General features: G+C 51.7%; 1 protein-coding gene across 4 annotated transcripts in view; it reads right to left on the bottom strand.

Annotated features, from left to right (window-relative positions):
• bcl9l (BCL9 like) overlaps positions 1–22,419 on the bottom strand; it is a 132,501-nt gene that overhangs the window by 4,302 nt on the left and 105,780 nt on the right. For 3 of the 4 annotated variants that reach the window (XM_033049752.1, XM_033049754.1, XM_033049753.1), the window contains 6 exons: positions 15,939–16,321; positions 14,701–14,820; positions 11,489–11,699; positions 10,107–10,206; positions 6,353–8,663; positions 13–228 (listed from right to left, as the gene is read on the bottom strand). In XM_033049752.1, coding sequence (XP_032905643.1) covers positions 13–228; positions 6,353–8,663; positions 10,107–10,206; positions 11,489–11,699; positions 14,701–14,820; positions 15,939–16,321 — 3,341 coding nt within the window. Of the gene's footprint in view, positions 1–12; positions 229–6,352; positions 8,664–10,106; positions 10,207–11,488; positions 11,700–14,700; positions 14,821–15,938; positions 16,322–19,405; positions 19,538–22,419 lie in introns of those variants that run through there. The other variant, XM_033049755.1, reaches the window with a different exon arrangement.

The following is a 22,419-nucleotide window of genomic DNA, read 5'->3' as shown; positions in this document are numbered from 1 at the left end:
CTGTTCACTCACCAGAGGGCTGGATCATGGACATTGACCTCTCTGGGGCCAGCTCGTCATCGGAAGTGGCGATGGTCTTAATCGCATCGTGGTAGAGTGGCGTGGAGCTCGGCATGGCGTACTTGGACATCTGAGACATCATCAGCGACAGGGGGTTCTGCGAGGGCGTTGAATCCGGAGAGTTGTACGGTAATCCGGGGCCGGGGCGCGAAGCGGAGACGATGGGGCCTGTTCAATGTGGACAGAGGGCAAAGAAAAACAGCTCTCAATAATGGTCCGATCTGATGAACCCATTCACTATTCAAGAGAGATCGTGACATGCCTCACACATACAAAGGCCAGGAGCCAGGACTACGCTCCTCCACTTGAACTGTGGATATTCAAAGGATAGATTTACATTGGAACTGACTGGGGTCAACACATAGTGACCAACACTGGGGTACAGGTCCACACACAATGACCAACCAACATTGGGGTACAGTTCCACACACACACACCAACCAACATTGGGGTACAGTTCCACACACAATGACCAACCAACATTGGGGTACAGTTCCACACACATACACCAACCAACATTGGGGTACAGTTCCACACACACACACACACACCGCCCAACACAGTTTCCCCAGGGCCAGGCACTCTCTGGGGGACAGTTGTACCTTCATTCTCTCCCATTGAGGTGCAGATTGGTGAGAAACTGCCACTCCTGGACAATCTAAGCCATTTGTGAAAACCTTGAATAGTTTTATGACTTCAATCTGCAAGTCTGTCTGAAGCTGCTGGAAGAAGTGAGTTTCCAAGAGCCACTGTGGGCCCAGGTTGGGTTAACTGGGTGTGACCGACACTGACAAATTCTGAAGCTGGCCACGTCATGAAATAAAATCCTCCAGCCGTCCTCAGATAAGGGGAGTAACTGAGCAGGACCTTCACACCTCACATCTAAACTCTCATTGAAGTCACAACAAACGTGCCTGCTGATGAAAGATCTCACTTGCACAGCATCAGGATGCAGTTGGGCCGGAGCAAGTTTGCGGAGATGGAAGAGACAGTGAGAGTGAGGGTGAGGTGACTGATCGTACAACTCTCAGCAAGCAGCACGTTCGTTGATCAAAGCTGTCAAGTGGCACCTTCTCATCCATCGTCTCCACGCCGAGGCTGAGCTTAGATTCTCCAAGATCTTATCACAGCCTTCGTCCAAATCTGGACCAATGACTTAATTCTGGAGGTGAGATGGCAGTGACGACTATATTTGATCCATAGCCTGCTCTGCCTTGGCTAAGTGCTCACTCAGATACCTTTTAAATGCTGTGTGCGCTTGAACCTGCCTCCACCATGCACTCAGGTGGCGTGTTCTGTATTCCAACCATTCTCAACCCCCTGGACCAGTGGTTCTTAACCTATGGGGGTCATTTGGGGCTTTGCCGGCAGTCATTGAAGGGGACACAAAGAATGTATCAATTTGTTGAGCCCATGTTTAGGAACCTAACAAAGGTACATACCACATACAGTGTTCAAGAAGGAACTGCAGATGCTGGAAGATCGAAGGTACACAAAAATGCTGGAGAAACTCAGCGGGTGCAACAGCATCTATGGAGTGAAGGAATTAGGCGACGTTTCGGGCTGAAACCCTTCTTCAGACTGACGAAGGGTTTCGTCCCGAAACGTTGCCTATTTCCTTCGCTCCATAGATGCTGCTGCACCCGCTGAGTTTCTCCAGCATTTTTGTCTACCACATACAGTGTTTTGTTCACGTATGTGCGTACAGATGCCAAAAAGGTTAAGAACCACGGCCCCAGACACAAAACGCTGGAGTAACTCACCGGGTCAGGCAGCATCTCTGGAGAAAAGGAATAGGTGACGTTTCGGGTCGAGACCCTTCTTCAGACACAACCTGACCCAAAACGTCACCTATTCCTGATCTCCAGAGATGCTGACCCTCTGAGTTACTCCAGCTTTTTGTGTCTTATCTTCGGTTTAAAGCAGCATCTTTAGGCAGGACGACAGATGGCACAATGGGCTAAGTGTTCGGCTGGCAACCTGAAGGTAGCTGGTTCGAATCCCGCTTGGAGTGCATACTGTCGTTGTGTCCTTGGGCAAGACACTTCACCCACCTTTGCCTGTGTGTGTGGATGTAATTATGTGAAGCACTTTGGGGTCAATGCAAGTTGACTAAAAATGTGCTATATAAATAAAGAAATTTAAAAAAAAAAAAAAATCTGCACATTCTCTACCCCCCAACTTTAAACCTGTGCTGCCCTCTACACACTACGTTAAACGATGCCCTCTACTTCAAGAGATCTCCACCATGGGTTGATGTTTCATACCATCTAGGCCTTTTCTGCCCCGCATAGTTTTGTCAATCAGGTGCACCTCAGCCTACTCCACTCAAGAAAAACAAACACCATCTCTCCAGTGTCTCTTCCAATGAAATGCCCCATCGCAGTCACAGTGTAGTGAACTTCCTCTGCACCTTCCGCAGTGCGGTAACATTCTTCCAAAACTGCACGGTATTCCAAATCTGGCCCAACCAACGTTTAATAAGTTATACTCTAACCCCCCTCCTCCTCTTGTAACCTATGAATGCAAGCACCGCCAACACCTCAGGACACAATGGTGGCACGGTGGCGCAGCGGTAGAGTTGCTGCCTTGCAGCGCCAGAGACCCGGGTTAGATCCCGAATGTGGGTGCTGTCTGTATTGAGTTTGTACCTTCTCCCCGTGACCGCATGGGTTTTCTCCGGGAGATCTTCGGTTTCCTCCGACACTCCAAAGGTACCAGTGTAAATTGTCCCTAGCGTGTGAAGGATATGTGTGAAGTGGTGAGTCTGTGGAATTCTCTGCCTCAGAGGGCGGTGGAGGCGGGTTCTCTGGATGCTTTCAAGAGAGAGCTAGATAGGGCTCTTAAAGATAGCAGAGTCAGGGGATATGGGGAGAAGGCAGGAACGGGGTACTGATTGGGGAGGATCAGCCATTGAATGGCGGTGCTGGCTCGAAGGGCCAAATGGCCTACTCCTGCACCTATTGTCTATCGTCCATTGATTTGGCGAATGTGCGGGCGATCGCTGGTCGGTACGGGATGGGTGGGCCGAAGGGCACTGTATCTCTAAACACGAGTGCTGGAGGAACTCAGCGGGCCAGGCAGCATCTCGGGAGAAGATGGATAGATGACGTCTCGGGTTGAGATCCTTCAGGCTCACAACCGTGAGCGTGCAGAAGGGTCCCAGCACCAAGGCTGCAGGGTGAACCACGGGCTTAGGCCGTGGCAGGGGGACACCCTCTAGTGGGAAGAGCAGCAAACTGACCACAACTTATGATCAAGACACAAACTCAGCAATCTCTGACCGTCTGATAGCAGGAGTAGTGTGGCTGTGCCCCTAATCATCTCCACCCTCACTGGACAGTAGATAAACAGCTATCTGATTTGAGGAAGAACATTCTTGCTATTGAGGGAGCCCAGCGTAGGTTTACAAGGTTAATTCTCGGGATGGCGGGACTGTCATATGCTGAGAGAATGGAGCAGCTGGGCTTGTACACTCTGGAGTTTAGAAGAATGAGAGGAAATCTCATTGAAACATATAAGATTGTTAAGGGTTTGGACACGCTAGAGGCAGGAAACATGTTCCCCATGTTGGGGGAGTCCAGAACCAGGGGCCACAGTTTAAGAATAAGGAGTAAGCCATTTAGAACGGAGACGAGGAAACGCTTTTTCTCACAGACAGTGGTGAGTCTGTGGAATTCTCTGCCTCAGAGGGCGGTGGAGGCAGGTTCTCTGGATGCTTTCAAGAGAGAGCTAGATAGGGCTCTTAAAAATAGCGGAGTCAGGGGATATGGGGGGAAGGCAGGAACGGGGTACTGATTGGGGATGATCAACCATGATCACATTGAATGGCGGTGCTGGCTCGAAGGGCCGAATGGCCTACTCCTGCACCTATTGTCTATTTATTGATAACGTTAAAGACTTTAGAGATACAGCTTGAAAACAGGCCCTTCGGCCCACCGAGTCCACGCCAGCCAGTGACCACCCCGCACACAAGCACTATCCTACACGCTACATACAGGGGGCTAACCTGTACGTCTTTGGAGGGTGGGAGGAAACCTGAGCACCCGGGGAAAACCCACGTGGTCCCAGAGAGAAAGTACAAACTCCGTACAAAGAATACCTGTGGTTAAGATCGAGCCTGGGTCTCTGGCGCTGTAACTCTGCAACTTTACCCTTGTGCCCCTGTGCCTTCGTCTCTTCTGTTTCTTTATTTTATTTCTATTAGTTTGGGCACTTTAAAATTACTTTAAAATTCATACACTGTGACGCATGTGAAAGATAAGCTTTAATTTATAAAATGCCTTCCAATGTGCGTGGTACATGGGCCACAATATTATTAGTAGGGGTGTATGTCAGGGGTTATGGGGAGAAGGCAGGAGAATGGGGTTGAGAGAGAAAGATAGATCGGCCATGAGTACCCCCCTGATGGGCCGAATGGCCTAATTCTGCTCCAATAACTTATCAACTTATGAACATGTAAAACGCGGCTAATGGAACTCAGCGGGTGAGGCTGCATCTCTGGAGAGAAGGAATGGGCGACGTTTCGGGTCGAGACCCTGGAAGGGTCTCGACCCGAAACGTCGACCATTCCTTCCAGGGTCTCGACCCGAAACGTTGCCCATTCCTTCTCTCCACAGATGCTGCCTCACCCGCTGAGTTACACCAGCATTTTGTGTCTACCTTCGATTTAAACCAGCATCTGCAGTTCTTTCTCGCACACTAGGCTAATGGAATCCAGGTGATTAAGGAGTAACTTAATTCGTGGCTTCGAGTTTTTTTTGCAGAAACTCATCAAGTGGACAGTGAGAAACTGTAAGTCCGGGCAAGAGTCTTGGGACAATGGAACAGAACATTCCTCTGCAGTGCGGAAAACTAGAGGCACAACTGTAAACGGATTTGATCGCGTGGCCCCTTCTTAAACTAAGATCAATGAACACGAGATAGCCGTCAACACATTGACAGAACGCTATAGGAGATCCTTCTTCCCTGTGGCTATCAAACTGTACATCCCCTCCCCCTTCTGTGGTCGGATAGACTGACTCCCCTCCCCTTCCCCCCCCCCCCCAATCTTTGCACATCCCCAATTCTTACCACTCGTCATTTTAATTTCACGTTTCATGTATTTTGTGTTTTTATGACAGTTGTCAGATCAATTTCTGTGGAATTCTCTGCCTCAGAGGGCGGTGGAGGCTGGTTCTCTGGATGCTTTCAAGAGAGAGCTAGATAGGGCTCTTAAATATAGCGGAGTCAGAGGATATGGGGAGAAGGCAGGAACAGGGTACTGATTGGGGATGATCAGCCATGATCACATTGTATGGCGGTGCTGGCTCGAAGGGCCGAATGGCCGACTCCTGCACCTATTGTCTATTGTCTATTTCCCTCCTGGGATAAATACAGTTCTGTCGTATTGTACCTTATCGTATTAATAAGATAAATGACTTTAACCAGAAAGAGGTGGGATTGTGGAAATGCTGATTCATAATCAGTGACTGCCCTGCAGAGCAGAGGGTGGCATTGACGGATAAACAAGACGAGGCAAACTGTGCGATGTAACACGCTGCACCCATCCTGCTGATGTGGCTGGTAACAGAGTCAGGCAGCACCCGCACAGGCCTTTCAGCCCATTGAGTCCATGCTCAACATGACCTGACCATCAACAAACCATCAACACAAATCCCACACTAATCCCATTTTATTCACCTCCTCCCAGCATCTACATCCCACCCAAATACCAGGGGGCGGCTAATAGTGGGGGGGGGGGGGACTAGTGCACCCATAGGATGGTCACATGCAGAACGTGCAAACTCCACACAGACTGCAATTGAGAACCTCGAGGATTGCACCTCGGCCACCAGAGATGTGAGGCAGCAGCTCTATTAGCTGCCATTCCTGGTGTCTGAAGTGAGTTAAGGGGCTGTCCCATTGTACGAGCTAATTCAAGAGTTCTCCCGAGTTTCCCCTGATTCGAACTCTGAGATTTACGCTTGCCGGTACTCGGGGCTCTCGTGGACATTCTTCAACGCGTTGAAAAATCTTCACGATTTACCGCGTTTCCCGAGTACCTGCCGTTAGCGTTACGAGCCGCTAAGAGACGTCCCGAGCTCTGACGTACCCGCTACGTACATTCTGCGTGCTTACCACGATTTTGATTATTTTTTTTTAACTCGGGAGAGCTCTTGAATGAACTTGTACAGTGGGACATGCATTGAGAGCAAACGGTTTGGCACAAATGTATAAAAGCTGTGAGGTTTGGTGGCTGGGTCGGGCAGACTACCGAGTGATGAGTGTAAATACGCTGCTCCATTCTCACCTTGCTCAATGTTCCCCAGAGGGGCTGAAGAGTTCAGGCTCATGGGCTGTTTACCCTGACTGATGACGGGGCTCGGGAGGGTGGTCTTGGGCGACGAGCTCCACCCCGGCGAGGCGACGGACATCGACGGCGACTTTAGCCGACTGGGCGAGCTCGCCGGGGAGCGAACGGGAAGCGCCGAGCTCAGGACCTGGGGGGACTTGATGGGGCCCGAGGCGTTGGAGGATGTCAGGCTGGCCAGCTGAGATGGTGTCTGAGGAGACTTGAGGTTGGCAGAGGGGGAACTGACGAGAGGGGAGTGAACCTGGCTGATGGTCGGTGACTTGAGGTGACCCATGTTGGGGGAATTCATCTGGTTGATGTTGATGGTGAGGTCTGAAGGTCTTCGGCCTAAGCCCCGTTGGGACACTGGAAGCATGGTAGCCACATTGCCATGGTTACTGGACTGGTTTGAAGTCGGCGTCATATGCATGTGACTGAGTCTGGCCGTGTTACCCATGCTACTCACGGCCATGGGCCCCCCCTGCTCAGGGCTGAACATCTCCCCAGGGTTCCCCATGCTGTTGACTTCCTGAGACATATTGGAATACTGCCCCTGTCCACCGGGAAAACCCTGCTGTCCGTGGTTTGGGAACGGCGACTGCATCAGCATCTTCTGAGGGTCACCCAGCATCCCGCTACCGTTCTGGGCTCTGACGCGGGCTATCTCCTCCGCGGTCAACACCTGGTGGGACATCATCTCCTGCGCCCGCATCTTCTGCGACATCATCATCTGCTGCTGAGGCGTCATCTGGACGTTGAGGTTCATGTTCATGTTCATATTTACATTCATGTTCATGTTGACGTTACCGGGGCCCATTGACGGGTCCATGTCACGCACAGGTCCTGCCTGCCCCAGGGGGGGGCTCAACATGCCCCTCGGCCCCACAAAGTCCAGACCCATGGGGTTTCCACTCACGTTGTCCCCAGGTCCGGGGAACATCCCCGAGATGGCCCCCGGCTCCATCTGTCTCTGTGCCTGCAACATTCGCTCCATCTCCATCCCTTGGCTCATGGTGTTGGCGTTACTCATGTTCAGCGGGCGCTGCATGCTCATCGATCTCTTTTCCATCAGCTGCTGCCTCAACAACTCCTCCCTGGCCCTCGGGTTCATGAACCTCTCAGGGTCGCCCTGCCCTGGGTGGTAGGGCATGCCTCCTTGGGGGAAGTTCCCCCCCCCGCTCCCCATCGGTGGCATGTCGTCCGGCCAGGCCATCCCGGGCCGCACAGTCCTTTGCATTGGATTCATGGCGCCCAGAGCTTCCATCGGTATGTTCTGCATGGCCCCGTACCCGCCCACCCGCTGCATCTGGCTGTTGGGGAAGCGCGGGCCTGAGAAGGGGGCGGTGCCTCGGGGCTGCATGGGATCGGGAACGTCCATGGGGCCCGCGAACCTGTTGCCCATACCCGAGGGCCATTGGTCCCCGGCTTTGCTGTGGTAGGGAGGGGGGGGCCCCCGTACTATCATGCCCCCCATGGGCCTCTGCATCATCATCTCCTGCATCGTCCGTTGTTGAACCACCGCCTGCTCCTGTTTCCTCCTCTTCTCTTCGTAGAAGTCCTCCTGAAGCTTCCTCCAGGCCACCTGCTCTGGGGTCAGGTTGTCCTGGTTGACGGGATTCATCATCATGGTCACCTGTTGCCCCATCGGGTCGTGTTGCATTACCTCCTGATGGTGCATCGACTCCTGCTCCATGTTTGGCCCATCCACCCCCAACGCCTGTGCTTGGGAAATCATCGACTGCAGAGGCTCCTCTGGCTTCTTCATGACCTGTTGTCCATCCCCTTGGCCGTTGGGGCCGCAGTTGCCCTTCATGGAGAATTCGCCCTCGCTGCTGCGCAACAAGAGCCTCTCGATGTCCCTCAGCGTCTGCAAGGAACGCTCCCTGTGCTCGAGTTGTTCCTTGGACAAGCCCTCCGTGTTGGGGTGAAGGTTCATGACCAGCGAACTGTTGTCGTTGGGATTGTTGGCCTCCACGCCGCCGCCATTGGCCGGGTCGACCGGCGCCCCCTGGTGCGGGTTGGCGGGCGCGTTGCCGACGTTGGGGTGACCGCCCCCCGGCTGGTTGCCGGCCCCGCCGTTGCTCTCCATCGGTTTGGAGCCCATGTCCGAGAGCAGGGGTTCGAGTCCGGCTCCCCCCTCCTGCGGCATCGAGCTGGGGGGCTGCAAGCACTGCTGACCCTGCTGTTGGGGCTGGGGGGGGCGAGACGGAGGCCTGTTGCGGGACAGCTGCTCCTGAAGCCCAGACCCTTTCTGGGCGGCATGGGAGGCCTGAGGATGAGAGGAAGGGAAAGAAGAGAAGTGAGATGGCTGGAGGGCAAGGTATCACGTTATAGCTGGATGTCACAGACCAGTTGCAGGACAGTCTGAACCGCGAAATAAAATTACGAGAAGCATCGAGATATTAGCGGCATTGATAAGGTGGACAGTCAGAATGTATTACCCCATGCTGGGAATATCCTACATTAGACGGCATAGCTAGAGAGGTGGGAGGGAGAACGTTTATACCCCCTGCAAAGCCAAATTAGGGAAAGTATGGGAAGCAAGTATGGGAAATAGGGTTCCCTTCAAACCCCTTTCCCTGCATCTCATAGAAGTTATAGAATATGGCTTTACAAGGTTAATTCCCGGGATGGCGGGACTGTCATATGCTAAGGGAATGGAGCAGCTGGGCTTGTACACTCTGGTGTTTAGAAGGATGAGAGGGTATCTCATTAAAACATATAAGATTGTTACGGGTTTGGACACGCTAGAGGCAGGAAACATGTTCCCGGTGTTGGGGGAGTCCAGAACCAGGGGCCACAGTTTAAGAATAAGGGGTCGGCCATTTAGACGAGGAAACACTTTTTCTCACAGAGAGTGGTGAGTCTGTGGAATTCTCTGCCTCAGAGGGCGGTGGAGGCGGGTTCTCTGGATGCTTTCAAGAGAGAGCTAGATAGGGCTCTTAAAAATAGAAATACCGGCTGCAGGGAGGGGCAAATTACACCCGCCAATCAGCCGCGGAAGTCCCATGAGGTCGAGATCTAGGTGCCACATTATCAGGGGAATGTGTGTGGGGGGGGGGGGGGGGGGGGGGGGGGGGGAGGGATTTCAAGTAACATTGTCCAGATTAAGGGAAGGGCTATGTCATCAGCTGCTGGGAGACGAAAATGCTGGAGAAACTCAGCGGGTGCGGCAGCATCTCGACCCTTGGGTCTCGACCCAAGACGTTGCCTATTCCTTCGCTCCCTAGATGCTGCCTCACCCGCTGAGTTCCTCCAGCATTTTTGTCTACCTTCGATTTTTCCCAGCATCTGCAGTTCTTTCTTAAACCCCTGTCCCACTGTCCGAGTTCATTCCAAGAGCTCTCCCGAGTTTGCCCTGATTCGAACTCGGGAGATTTACGGTAATGGCCGCTCGTCGGTACTCGGGGCTCTCGTGGACATTTTTCAACGTTGAAAAAACCTTCACCAGTCTTCCCGAGCTTACCTGCCGTTAGCGAGTCTTCCCGAGTACCTGCCGTTAGCGCTAAGAGACGTCCCCGAGCTCCGACGTACCCGTTACGTTCATTCTCCGTGCTTACCGCGAGTTTGATTTTTTTTTAAACTCGGGAGAGCTCTTGGAATGAACTCGTACCGTGGGACAGGTGGTGGACCTGTATTTGAACTGTGAGGGTTTGACGTGCAAAGCTGAAGTGCTGCATAAAGTGAGGATGCTCTGGGATTTGGAACTCACCTTCTGATTGTACACTTGATCCAGTTTTGTGCGAGGTACATTGTGCGTGTGATACGCCACGATGGAATCTGACCGGCCCTGGATCACAGCCTCTGCAGCCCTGCCATCCAACAGAGTCAGAAACGCCGTCAGCAACCTCAATGCAACGTCCACCCCCCTTGCCCCCAATCCTCACCCATACACGTCCCCCACCCTCAATGAACCCGCCATTGACCGCATCCCTACTTACCCCCACCCCCCCCCAGCCCCCACATGAACTCCCTCCCAGCCCCCGGTGTAGCTTCCCTCCCAACACTTGGAAAGATAGAACATAAGTGCAGGAGTAGGCCATTCGGCCCTTCGAGCCAGCACCGCCATTCAATGTGATCATGGCTGATCATCCCCAATCAGTACCCCGTTCCTGCTTTTGCCCCCCCCCCCCCACATCCCTTGACTCAGTTAGCCCCAGGAGCTAAATCTAACTGATATTCCCTCTTCCTTCTGCATTCTTCCATTCCCAGGATCTAGTGGTGAAACACAGAGCCAAAGGCACCTCCACTGGAGCCAGCTTGTGGGAGTGGCACTGACATGGAGTGGGGGTATTCTCCATTGCCTCATTGCTCGTGGGGTAGTCCACGCCAGGACCCTGCCCTTACTCCCGCATCCCGAGAGCCTTTGTTGCTTCGCCACTGTACGGCAAATACAATTCCTCGTCCGTGACAAAACATACGTGGCTAATAAAGTATAATTATGATTTCTTTCCCCTCAGTTTGGGTTGCATTGCACCCATCTGTTTCGTTAAGTTTAGAGATACAGCGCGGAAACAGGCCCGACGGGTCTGCGCCGATCGGCAATCACCCCGTACGCTAACACCATCCGACACACACACACACACTAGTGGCAATTTACAATCTTTTTCCGAAGCCAATTAACCTACAAACCTGCACGTCTTTGGGAGGTGGGAGGAACCCGGGGCACCCGGAGGAAACCCACGTGGTCACGGGGAGAACGTACAAACTCCGCACGGACAGCACCCGTAGTCGGGATCGAACCCGGGTCTGCGGTGCTGTGAGGCAGCGACTCTACTGACTCTACAGCGACTCGCTTTCTCCACGGCCACCCAGCTTTGGATGTTGCTTGCTCCGGTACTTCACTGTGCTTTCTCTCGCTTCTGGAGTTACTTGGAAGGAACAGAGCAACTTCTTCCATTGTCGACCTCAGCCTCAGTTCAACTGTGCTCGAGCTCCCGGGAGTTCACAAGTGATCGGAGCAGAGTTAGGCCATTCGGCCCATCAAATCTACTCCTCCATTCAATCACGGCTGATCTACCCCTCCCTCCTAGCCCCATAACACCCGCACTAATCAGTTTGTCGGGTTGTTCCGCGCCCGCTCGGCACACTCACATGTTGGCCAGGTTCGTGGTGAAGACGTACACAAACTGGGACGGTGGTTTGCTGGGGTTCCGTGGGTTGCCGGTGTCGGGGCGCAGGCAGGACCCGCCTGCAGGGTTGTGAGGAACGCTGGCCGGTGCACTCTCGCTGACCGTGGGCAGGGGGTTGGAGCTGGGGGAGGGGTGGACAGCCCCCGAGAGAGCCGCCTCCACCACAGTGCAATCTGCGCCAGAGATAGAGGGGAAAAAAAGAGTCAATCCCACCCTTGGCGTTCCTCGCGGGCCGCTACTTCCCCGTTCGATCTCGCCGTTCCCCCCCCCCCCCCCCCCTGCCCTCTGGACTCGAACCCTGGAACCACGGCACGAAGCAAGGAACGGCTGAAGGAAGCAGAGAGCAGAAGGTGGCGTGCGGGAAGGAACTGCAGACGAAGATAGGCACAAAATTTTGGAGTAACTCAGCGGGTCAGGCAGCATTTTCGGAGAGAAGGAATGGGTGACGTTTCGGGTTTGAGACCCTTCTTCAGACTGTATGGTGTAGGGGGTAAACACAGAGGTAGGAGCAGGTGGGGGGGGGGAGGGGGGTGATCACACATAACCAAGGTATGCTAATATCACAGTTTAAGAATAAGGGGTAGGCCATTTAGGACTTTTTAGAGTTGTGAATCTGTGGAATTCTCTGCCACAGAAGGCAGTGGAGGCCAATTCACTGGATGTTTTCAGGAGAGAGTTAGATTTAGCTCTTAGGGCTAAAGGAATCAAGGGATATTGGGGAGAAAGCAGGAACGGGGTACTGATTTTGGATGATCAGCCATGATCATATTGGATGGCGGTGCTGGCACGAAGGGCCGAATGGCCTACTCCTCCACCTATTTTCCATGTTTCTAATATAATCCTTTATGGTATCATAGTCAACGGCAATACTGGTTCAGGATTACATCAGCCAATGTAAATGTAATACAATAAGTAGCAGTGTTAAGGAAGGAACTGCAGATGCTGGAAAAAAAAAATCGAAGGTGGACAAAAAGTGCTGGAGGAACTCAGCGGGTGAGGCAGCATCTGTGGAGCGAAGGACTAGGTGACGTTTCAGGTCGAGATCAGGAAAGCATCTATGGAGCGAAGGAATAGGCGACGTTTTGGGTCGAGACCCAGAAGGGTCTCGACCCAAAACGTCACCTATTCCTTCGCTCCATAGATGCTGCCTCACCCGCTGAGTTTCTCCAGCATTTTTGTCCACCTTCAATAAGTAATAGGGGCAAGGGGGGGGGTAAACGGAGACTGTAGGCTGGGACAAAGGGGGGGGGGGGGGGGGGGGGGGGGATAGGGTAGTTGCGGAGAAGATGTCATGGAAACATAGAAACATAGAAAATAGGTGCAGGAGTAGGCCATTCGGCCCTTCGAGCCTGCACCGCCATTCGATATGATCATGGCTGATCATCCAACTCAGTATCCTGTACCTGCCTTCTCTCCATACCCCCTGATCCCTTTAGCCACAAGGGCCACATCAAAGGGAAGTTAAGGAAGTTAAGACACAAAAAGCCGGGACAGGCGGCATCTCTGGAGAGAAGGAATGGGTCGAGAACCTTCACATTCACAGCCTGCTTTAAAGATTTTCTTGAAGAGTCTCCGATACAGTGAATGGCCACCAGATGGCGGTACAGACTGGGGCTCGCCAAACGTTACAGAGTGATACAGTGTGGAAACAGGCCCTTCGGCCCAACTTGCCCACACCGACCAACATGTCCCATCTACGCATTTGGCCCACATCCCTCTGTCTACGTAACTGTCTGATTGCTTCTAAGTTACCACAATAGACAATAGACACTAGGTGCAGGAGTAGGCCATTCGGCCCTTTGAGCCAGCACCGCCATTCAGTGTGATCGCGGCTGATCATCCTAAATCAGTACCCCATTCCTGCCTTATCCCCATACCCCCTGACTCCGCTATCTGTAAGAGCCCTATCTAGCTCTCTCTTGAAAGTATCCAGAGAACCTGCCTCCACTGCCCTCTGAGGCAGAGAATTCCACAGACTCACCACTCTCTGTGTGAGAAAAAGTGTTTCCTCGTCTCCGTTCTAAATGGCTTACTCCTTATTCTCAATTGTACCATCCCACACGGTACAAAAAACTATCTTCAGCTGGAACATTTCCCTTAAAAATACATCGCGGGCACTGGGGCTTTGTGCCACCAAACACACACCCCCCGCAGAGACCGCTGGGAACATTAGGTTCCCAAAAATAAACCTTTCTGGGGTTGGAATCAACGGAAAATCTCAAAATGAAGACTGACATTTTTTTGGGCGGCTGGAACACAACGAGACTCAGAGCAAAGCAGAGAAACAGAACACAGACAAATGTGGACTCTGGTCCAACTCCTGATTAATTTTACCCCTTGTATGCCTCGGGGTCTCCTTCCCCCCGGCCAACAATGAACTTCCTTGATAACTGTCTCCTTTGATCTGTCCTTTTCACACCTCACATGCTCTTTGTACCCTTTCATGTCTCTAGTTCCCCTCTCTCCCCTGACTCTCAGTCTGAAGAAGGGTCTCGACCCACGGGTTCTCTCCAGCGATGCTGCCCGTCCTGCTGAGTTTCTCCAGCATTTTGTGTTCATAAATCCATAAGTGATAGGAGCAGCATCAATCCATTCGGCCCATCAAGTCTACTCTGCCATTCAATCATGGCTGATCTATCTCTCCCTCCTAACCCCATTCTCCTGGCTTCTCCCCATAACTCCTGACACCCGTACTAATCAATAAGCTGTTTATCTCTGCCTTAAACATGTCCATTGACTTGGCCTCCACAGCCTGGTGTGGCAAGGACTTTCACAGATTCACCACCCTCTGACTAAAGAAATTCCTCCTCATCTCCTTCTCCTTCTTAATTGTGAGGCTGTGACCTCTGGTTCTTGACTCTCCCACTAGTGGAAAAATCCACTCTATCCAATGTGTAGTCCACTGGTTTACACTGAAGATAAGACACTGGAGTAACTCAGCGGGACAGGCAGCATCTCTGGAGAGATGGAATGGGTGACGTTTCTCGCCGAGACTTCTTCAGACTCATCCACTCTATCCAGGCCTTTCACTATTCGGGAAGCATCTATCTATAGTCTAACTATACATTGGCTTGTAATTAATGGAAGATTTGAATTGTTTGCTAAATTGAACACTGGTTCCTAAGTGAATGTTTTCCACAAGGCGTTCGCCGGCTCTGTCCGTGGATTACTTACTGAGCGCCGCCACTCTGGGTTTATCCTCGTCTTCGCTGTCCGGTCCCGAGTACCACTCGTCCCCGCTGTAGGGCTGCTTGCGTTCCAGAACACAGCGCCGCTTGCTCCGTGGGGGGCCATCTACTCGCAGAAAAGCACAAATAACAAACACACCATCACATGCTGGGGATTGTCCGCATCACAGGATCATGTTACACGCGCGCACACACACATGTGCGCACACACGTGCACGAACGCACATGCACACACGATCGCGCACACACACAGACGCAGATTCGCACACAGACGCACACACACATAGACACAAAAACACTGAGGCACACAGATGCACACACACACGCATAGACAAACGGACGCGCACACAGCCCCACACACACACAGACACATACCCACACACATAGACACACACACACACACACACAGACGCCCACACACACACAGATGCGCGCACACACAAACACATACATACACATACATACACACACACACACAAACACACACACACAAACAAACACACACAGACGCACACACACAGCAAAATGAGTCCCGTCTTTGTGACGAGGAGCCATCTGCTCCAAGTTTAAACACATCTTCATGGAGACACATCAAAGCTTCTATAACTAATAGGCCATGTGAACTGCCACAGAACCACTGGACTGGGAGGAAATGAGTGCTCAGTGCTGTAGGACTAGGACACCAGGACTGTAGGACAGCATTCTGCAAGAAACAAGGGATGTCCACATGAGCTGTGGAGTTGGAGGTGATTGGGGATTCGGAATGAACGGGGCAATGGGTTTGAGGAGCATATTGGTGATATGCTCCAATTGAGACGAGCGGATAGTATTTTGGTTGTCGCATGCAGTCACAAATTTCTTATTCATTCATTGCTGCAACTGCAAAGTGTATCAATTTTAAAGCAGAGGTCGAGAGGTTCTTGATTAGTCAGGACGTCAAAGGTGACGGGGAGAAGGCAGGAGAAGGGGGTTGAGAGGGAAAAATAGATCAGCCATGATTGAATGGCGGAGTCGACTCGATGGGATTAATGGCCCAAGTCTGTTCCCCACCCCCCATCCCCAATCTTTGCACATCCCCAAACTTGAATTCCATATTTTATGTAGTTTGTGTTTTTATGAGAGTTGGCAGATTAATTCCCCTCCTGGGATAAATGAAGTTATATGGTGTCGCCCCGTACTGGACTGTGCGTGACGTGCTGCAGCCGGTGGCGGCACCAGACTCACCTTTGGATTCGGTGTCGTTGACCGACGTGCCTGGGTCCCGCTGGTCTCCGGAATCCACCGAGATGCTCCGCTCCCGCTTCACCTTCCCTTTCAAAGCTCCGAGGTTGGGGGGCACCGAGTTCTGGGAGCCCTTCAGCCCAGAGTTGCCGGGGGAGATCTGGCTCGACTTGCCGCCGTGGCTGCCGGCTCCCGTGGCCTTCGAGCCCAGGCCGCCGGGCGTTCCTTGGCTGGCGTTGGGAGCTGGAGCATTGCTGTTGACCGGCTTGCCGTGGTTGGGCAGCTTCGTGTCCGGGTGCATTTGATTGCTCACGGCCTTTGGCGACGGCACTGGTGGGATCCGGATTTCCGTCTCGTGCTTTATTTTCAGACTGTTTTCGGAAAACCTGGCAGGACAGAAGTTCAAAAAAAAAAGTTTGATTTAATGAGATATTCGTTGCCGTTTTTTTCCATCGCTGCGAGAATTAACAAGCCCGTTTCTTCCTATCAAATGCCATTTGCCATTTCCGGTCAACGCACGGGTTTAGTTTAGTTTTAGAGATACAGCGTGGAAACAGGCCCTTCGGCCCATCGAGTCCCGTGCTGATCAGCGATCCCCGCTCACTAACACTATCCTACACACACTAGGGACAATTTATGGTGGCGCAGCGGTAGAGTTGCTGCCTTACAGCAAGATGCAGCACCAGAGACCCGGGTTCGATCCCGACTACGGGTGCTGTCTGTACGGAGTCTGTACGTTCTCCCCGGGACCTGCGTGGGTTTTATCTGAGATCTTCGGTTTCCTCCCACACTCCAAAGACGTACAGGTTTTTAGATTAATTGGCTTGATAAAAAAATGTTAAATTGTCCAAGTTGGCGATATGCAGAGTACTCTGCCCTGCCGACTACAAAACTCAGAAGGTTCAGAAGGTACAATTTTACCGAAGCCAATTAACCTACAAACCTGCCCGCCTTTGGAGTGTGGGAGGAAACTGGAGCACCCGGGGCAAAGCCACACAGGTCACAGGGCAAACATACAGACTCCGCACAGACAGCGCCCGCAGTCAGGATCGAACCTGGGTCTCTGGCGCTGTAAAGCAGCAACTCTACCGCTGTGCCACCTCACTTGCACGGTTAGTTGAAGAGCCACATAGCTTGCAAAAGTCACAATTTACAAGAGGCACGAGGACACCAAGTGAGTTCACAGACTGAGGCTGCCTGGCAGTAGAGGAAATGGTGACCACTTAGCCTGGAGGCTGCTGCACTGTTTAAAATGCGATTATATTTGATGTGGTTCTGCAGGGATTTATACATATCAGCTGTGGTCGAGTTGGCGGTGGATTCTTCTCATCCGATGGTTCTCGGTTCAATCCCCATCCCAGATTTGTGGGCACAAAAATGTTGGCTTGGAATGCTGCAGATACCAGGGGTCTGTTTTGTTGGACGCGTCTCTTACAGCAGAGAGATTAAACCACAGTCCCATCAGGTGGAAGTAGAGGGTTGTAAGGGGCCATTTGGAAGCATTGGGAGATTCTCCTGTTGCTCTGGTCGATGATTATCATCTAATTACTGCTTAAAGAATCAGATTATCACACATTAGGTTGTTGGAGCTGGGCTTGTACACTCTGGAGTTTAGAAGGATGAGAGGCTATCTTATTGAAACATACAAGATTATTAAGGGTTTGGACACGCTAGAGGCAGGAAACATGTTCCCGATGTTGGGGGGGGGGGGGGGAGTCCAGAAACAGGGGCCACACAGTTTAAGAATCAGGAGTAAGCCATTTAGAACGGAGACGAGGAAACACTTTTTCTCACAGAGAGTGGTGAGTCTGTGGAATTCTCTGCCTCATTTAGTCATTTAGTGAAAAGCAAAAAAAAAGTGCAGATGCTGAAAATCCGAAGTTAATGCTGGAAATACCCAGCAGGTCAGTCACAATCTGTGGGCAGTTCAGGTCAAACCCTCAGCTGTCAGAACCCAATGAAAGATCCTCAGCCTGAAATAAGCCATCAGTAATAGGAGCAGAGTCACTCCATCGAGTCTACTCCGCCATTCAATCATGGCTGATCTATCTCTCCCTCCAAGCCCCAATTCTCCCGCCTTCTCCCCGTAACCCCTGACACCCAAACGCTAAAGAGCCTGTCCCACCTGGAGATTTTTTCCGGTGACTGCCGGCGTCATATCAGTGTCGCCAAAAGATTTTGAACATTTCAAAATCCAGCGGCGACAAACAAAATGTCGCGACACTTGAAAAAACACCGCGCACCAAAACGTCATCACGCCCCGAATATTTCGGTCATCAGATACGTCAGTCGATGATGCCGGCAGTCACTGAAAATAATCGACAAGTGGGACAGGCCCTTAACTCTGACACCCTCTCCAATCGCTGATGCACAACCTGCTGAATATTTCTGGAACTTTATTTAAAAGGCATCATTTATTTTTGGGTGACGTTTCGGGTCAAGACCCTTCTTTCAGACTGAAGAAGAGTCTCGACACGAAACATCATCCATCCAGAGATGCTGCCGGTCCCGCTGAGTTACTCCGGCATTTTTGTGTCCATCTTCAAATGACGTCACCGCGCTCCAGGCGGCTGTGCAGTCGTATGAAGTCGCGCGGGACCGTCGCGTAATTAGCGTGCCAAGGACACGTAAGTGGGACAGGGGGCTTGAGAGTCACAGTTGGCAGAGTACACTTGGCCAGTCCACATGGACATCTGTGTAGGAAGGAACTGCAGATGCTGGTTTAAACCGAAGATAGTCACAAAATGCTGGAGTAACTCAGCGGGACAGGCAGCACCTCGGGAGAAAAGAAATAGGTGATGCTTCAGGTCGAGACCCATCTTCAGACCAAGAGTCAGGGGCCAGACTCTGACTGAAGAAGGGTCTTAACCTGAAACGTCGGCTATTCCTTTTCTCCGGAGATGCCGCCTGACCCGCTGAGTTACTCCAGCGTTTTGTGCCTGTCATGGGAACCTGGGTCGGGCACTCAGGTCTCCAATTGTCACACCAGGCCTATGCACAACTGGGCCATCTGCACATGCTCCTCATAAGTAGATAACAGCTGGTTAACTGACTTGGGGGGCTAACTGCGAACAGCTGGCTGCTGCCAACCAGGATACAGAGCTAATAACATCTGCCATGGGGGGCACCTGACCAAGTCTCACTTGCACCCCACACCTGCACAGTGCACACCTGGCCAGTGTGGTACCTGCACTCTACAGCTCACTGCCCCTTCTCACATACACCTCCTCTCCCCCCTAAACATCTCGCACCCACACTGATCCAACAGTCAACAGTTCAGAGAACAAATCAAAACAGAGTTCTTTAATCTCCAACTCACACAAAACTACAAGTTATTCTGCAATTATGAGCGGCCAGGATGGGGGGGGGGGGTCTTTTGGCAACTGTCTGATTAACGTTGATACGAGAACTCACTTGACCTCTCGAACAGCCTTTTGTTGTACAAAGCTCCGGAGACTTCTGTTACTCACCCAGCAGTGTTTGCCCTGCAGCCCGGTAAGGCAGGCTTCACCAACGTACAGCTCTAACGTCGCTCGTCCCCCCAGCATTGGCCCGCTGTGCCACACTAGGTGGGCGACAGCACTGCAAGCGCTCGCAGTGCTACTAGCCAGCCGCCTGCTCCCTCCCCTCCCCTCCACTCACAAAGTGAGGCTTCAGTCCTCACACCTACATTGCTTCCTCCCCTCAACTTCAAACAAAATCATGAGTCATGCCTGAAACCACAGCCTGTTGCTACACGATTTATATGTGTGGAATTCAGCTCCTGGACCCTTGCTCTTAATCTCAGGCGTAAACAAAGGACCTCGTTGGCTTTTTTTTACTCTTGCTCGCTGGCACGCTGTCGTTCTGACATACAGCCTTCTCATCCACTGCTCGGTGACCCGCAAGGATCCCACCCTCGCCTACAGGCTGAACTTGGCGTAACTAAATACCACCACCGTACCCGACCAAAATCAGACACAAACGTGAAATAAAAGTTAATTTTGGAACCTTGAGGGCGCCAGGGACCCAGGTTCCATCCCGACGATGGGTGCTGTCTGTACAGATTTGTACGTTCTCCCCGTGACCGCGTGGGTTTCCTCCGGGCGCTCCGGTTTCCTCCCACACACAGGGTTTTTAGATTAATTGGCTTTGGTAAAATTGTAAATTGTCCCCGACTGGGCAGGATAGCACTAGCATGGACTCGGTGGGCCGAAGGGCCTGTTTCCACACTGCATCTCTAAAGTGTAAAACTGTACTCGTTCCATTTAACAGTTTAGAAATCGCTACTCATAAGCATCTAATGGAAGGGTGCAAAACTGTGACTGTACAGATCAGGGAATAGGAACGACCAGTTGATCAGCAAGACCACGTGATAATCAGTAGATCACTGCTCCTTCAAACGCAATCAACAAAGGCGGACTCGTGCAGCGAGAGAGAGCGGTCACTGTTGGCCAGGGACTCGCCTTAGATCAGTGAGGTGCATACAGGTGAGGCACTTTGTTCAGAATGCAATCGACTGACACGAAAATAATGAAGCAAACAAATAAAGGAATAATTCAGTGTGTGCGGGCCACAACGTTTGAGGTGGCGGGGGTCGACATTCTTTCAGTACTGGAGGAAATTGCGGAGTTGAGATAAGGTCCACACTTGGCAATCCTGAGATTACACGACATCTCAGGATTTGAAGCAGAATTAAACTGAATAACGTTTTCGCTGGAACCAATGGCAGAGGATTAAATATCTGGACTCCTGGTCATCCAGAGACGCTGCCTGACTCGCTGAGTTACTCCAGCCCTTTGTGTCCTATTGTGTAAACCAGTGTAGTGGGCAATAGGGTTAGATGCTGGGATTTGGAACGAAAGGGCGAGCTGCTGGTTTGGGCAGCAAGTGGACAGTCGATGACGAGACCCTTCGCCAGGACCAGATACAATTGGGTGGCCCAGCGGTAGAGTTGCTGCCTTACAGGGCCGGAGACCCAGGTTCAATCCTGACTATGGGTGCCATCTGTACGCAGTTTGTACGTTCTCCCCGCGACCGCGTGGGCTTTCTCCGGGTGCTCCGGTTTCCTCCCGCACTCCAAATTCAGGTATGTAGTTCAATTGGCGTCGGTAATTGTACAATTGTCCCTAGTGTGAAGGATGGTGCCAGTGTAAGGGGGTGATCGCTGGTCTATCATGGCTCGATGGGCCGAACGACCTGTTTCCAACACTGTATTCTTAAACTAAACTAAACTAAATCGCGGAATGGGTCTGTTATTCACAGATAGTGCAGACAACGCTATGTAACAGTTGAACATCTAGAGCAAAGATCCTCTAGCGGAGCAAGATGGTCCACTCGACGAAAAAGACGTAGTACGGTCATGGGCAGATTCACGGGTAATTTTCGGCCCCATTTCCATAACCGGCTTCCGTCTCCGCACCAAAGATCCCGTAGGATACTAGTGCGGAGACGGAAGCTGGTTACGGAAACATCCTCGTAAAAATAAGAGTTATTTGGGAAAAATCTTCTCGTCATTTTCAGAATTATAATTTATTAACACAAACTGTTCCCCCGCAACGTTGATTACACTGCGGGTCGGGTCGGGTCGGGTTACTGAAATGGATGAAAAAAAGGCCCACGTTCCGCTCCGTTGCGTACTACACGTCAGCCCATTGCATTTAGCAGGAGTGGTCTATCTTGCTCCGCTATAGGATCTTTGATCTAGAGTCTGACTGGCCAACGAGTGAAACTTCTACTGCGACCCGGAATGAGTCATTTACTCACCACAACCCCTTAGATGCCCGAGTACACATTGGGGGCGAGTGACAGGAGAGAATATCAAGGGACAAGAAAAGTCCCTGCCTGCTTGCTTGCTTGTCAATGGGGGCGTTGAGACAGGGTCAATGAATTTCAGAGGGAAATTCACATCTCACTTCCCAGTCACCCTCCCACGGCCAACCTTCCAGTAACCCTCTCCTTGCCTCCCCCGACACAGCAAGTTCACGTTCAGCCGTACACTAGCCTTGTTGGACAGGGCCAATACTAGCCTCTGAAGAAGGGTCTCGACCCGAAACTTCACCCGTTCCTTTTGTCCAGAGATGCTGCCTGTCCCGCTGAGCTGCTACACAACGGTGCTGATCGGAAGAGGCTGTGACATGCCCTCCACTGGAAGTAAATGAATATTGTTGTCATGTCCAACCTACTACATTGAAAGAAATGCTAACGCAAAGAGCTGGAGTAACTCTGTGGGGCAAGGCAGCAACTCTGGAGAACATGGATAGGTGACGTTTCAAGTTGGGATCTTTCTTCAGACTGAGGGATATGGTGAAAAGCATTTTAAGATATGCTTCTCGTTAACTTATTGACCTCTTCTGGTAATTTCTTCTAACAATTTATTCGTACAGGGAGTGCGAGGGAATACAGAGAAGGTTCACCAGACTGATTCCTGGGATGTCAGGACTTTCATATGAAGAAAGACTGGATAGACTCGGCTTGTACTCGCTAGAATTTAGAAGATTGAGGG

The sequence above is a fragment of the Amblyraja radiata genome, chromosome 33 (genome assembly GCF_010909765.2).
Source record: "Amblyraja radiata isolate CabotCenter1 chromosome 33, sAmbRad1.1.pri, whole genome shotgun sequence".
NCBI lineage: Eukaryota > Metazoa > Chordata > Chondrichthyes > Rajiformes > Rajidae > Amblyraja > Amblyraja radiata.
This window is presented reverse-complemented; position numbering and strand designations above follow the sequence as displayed.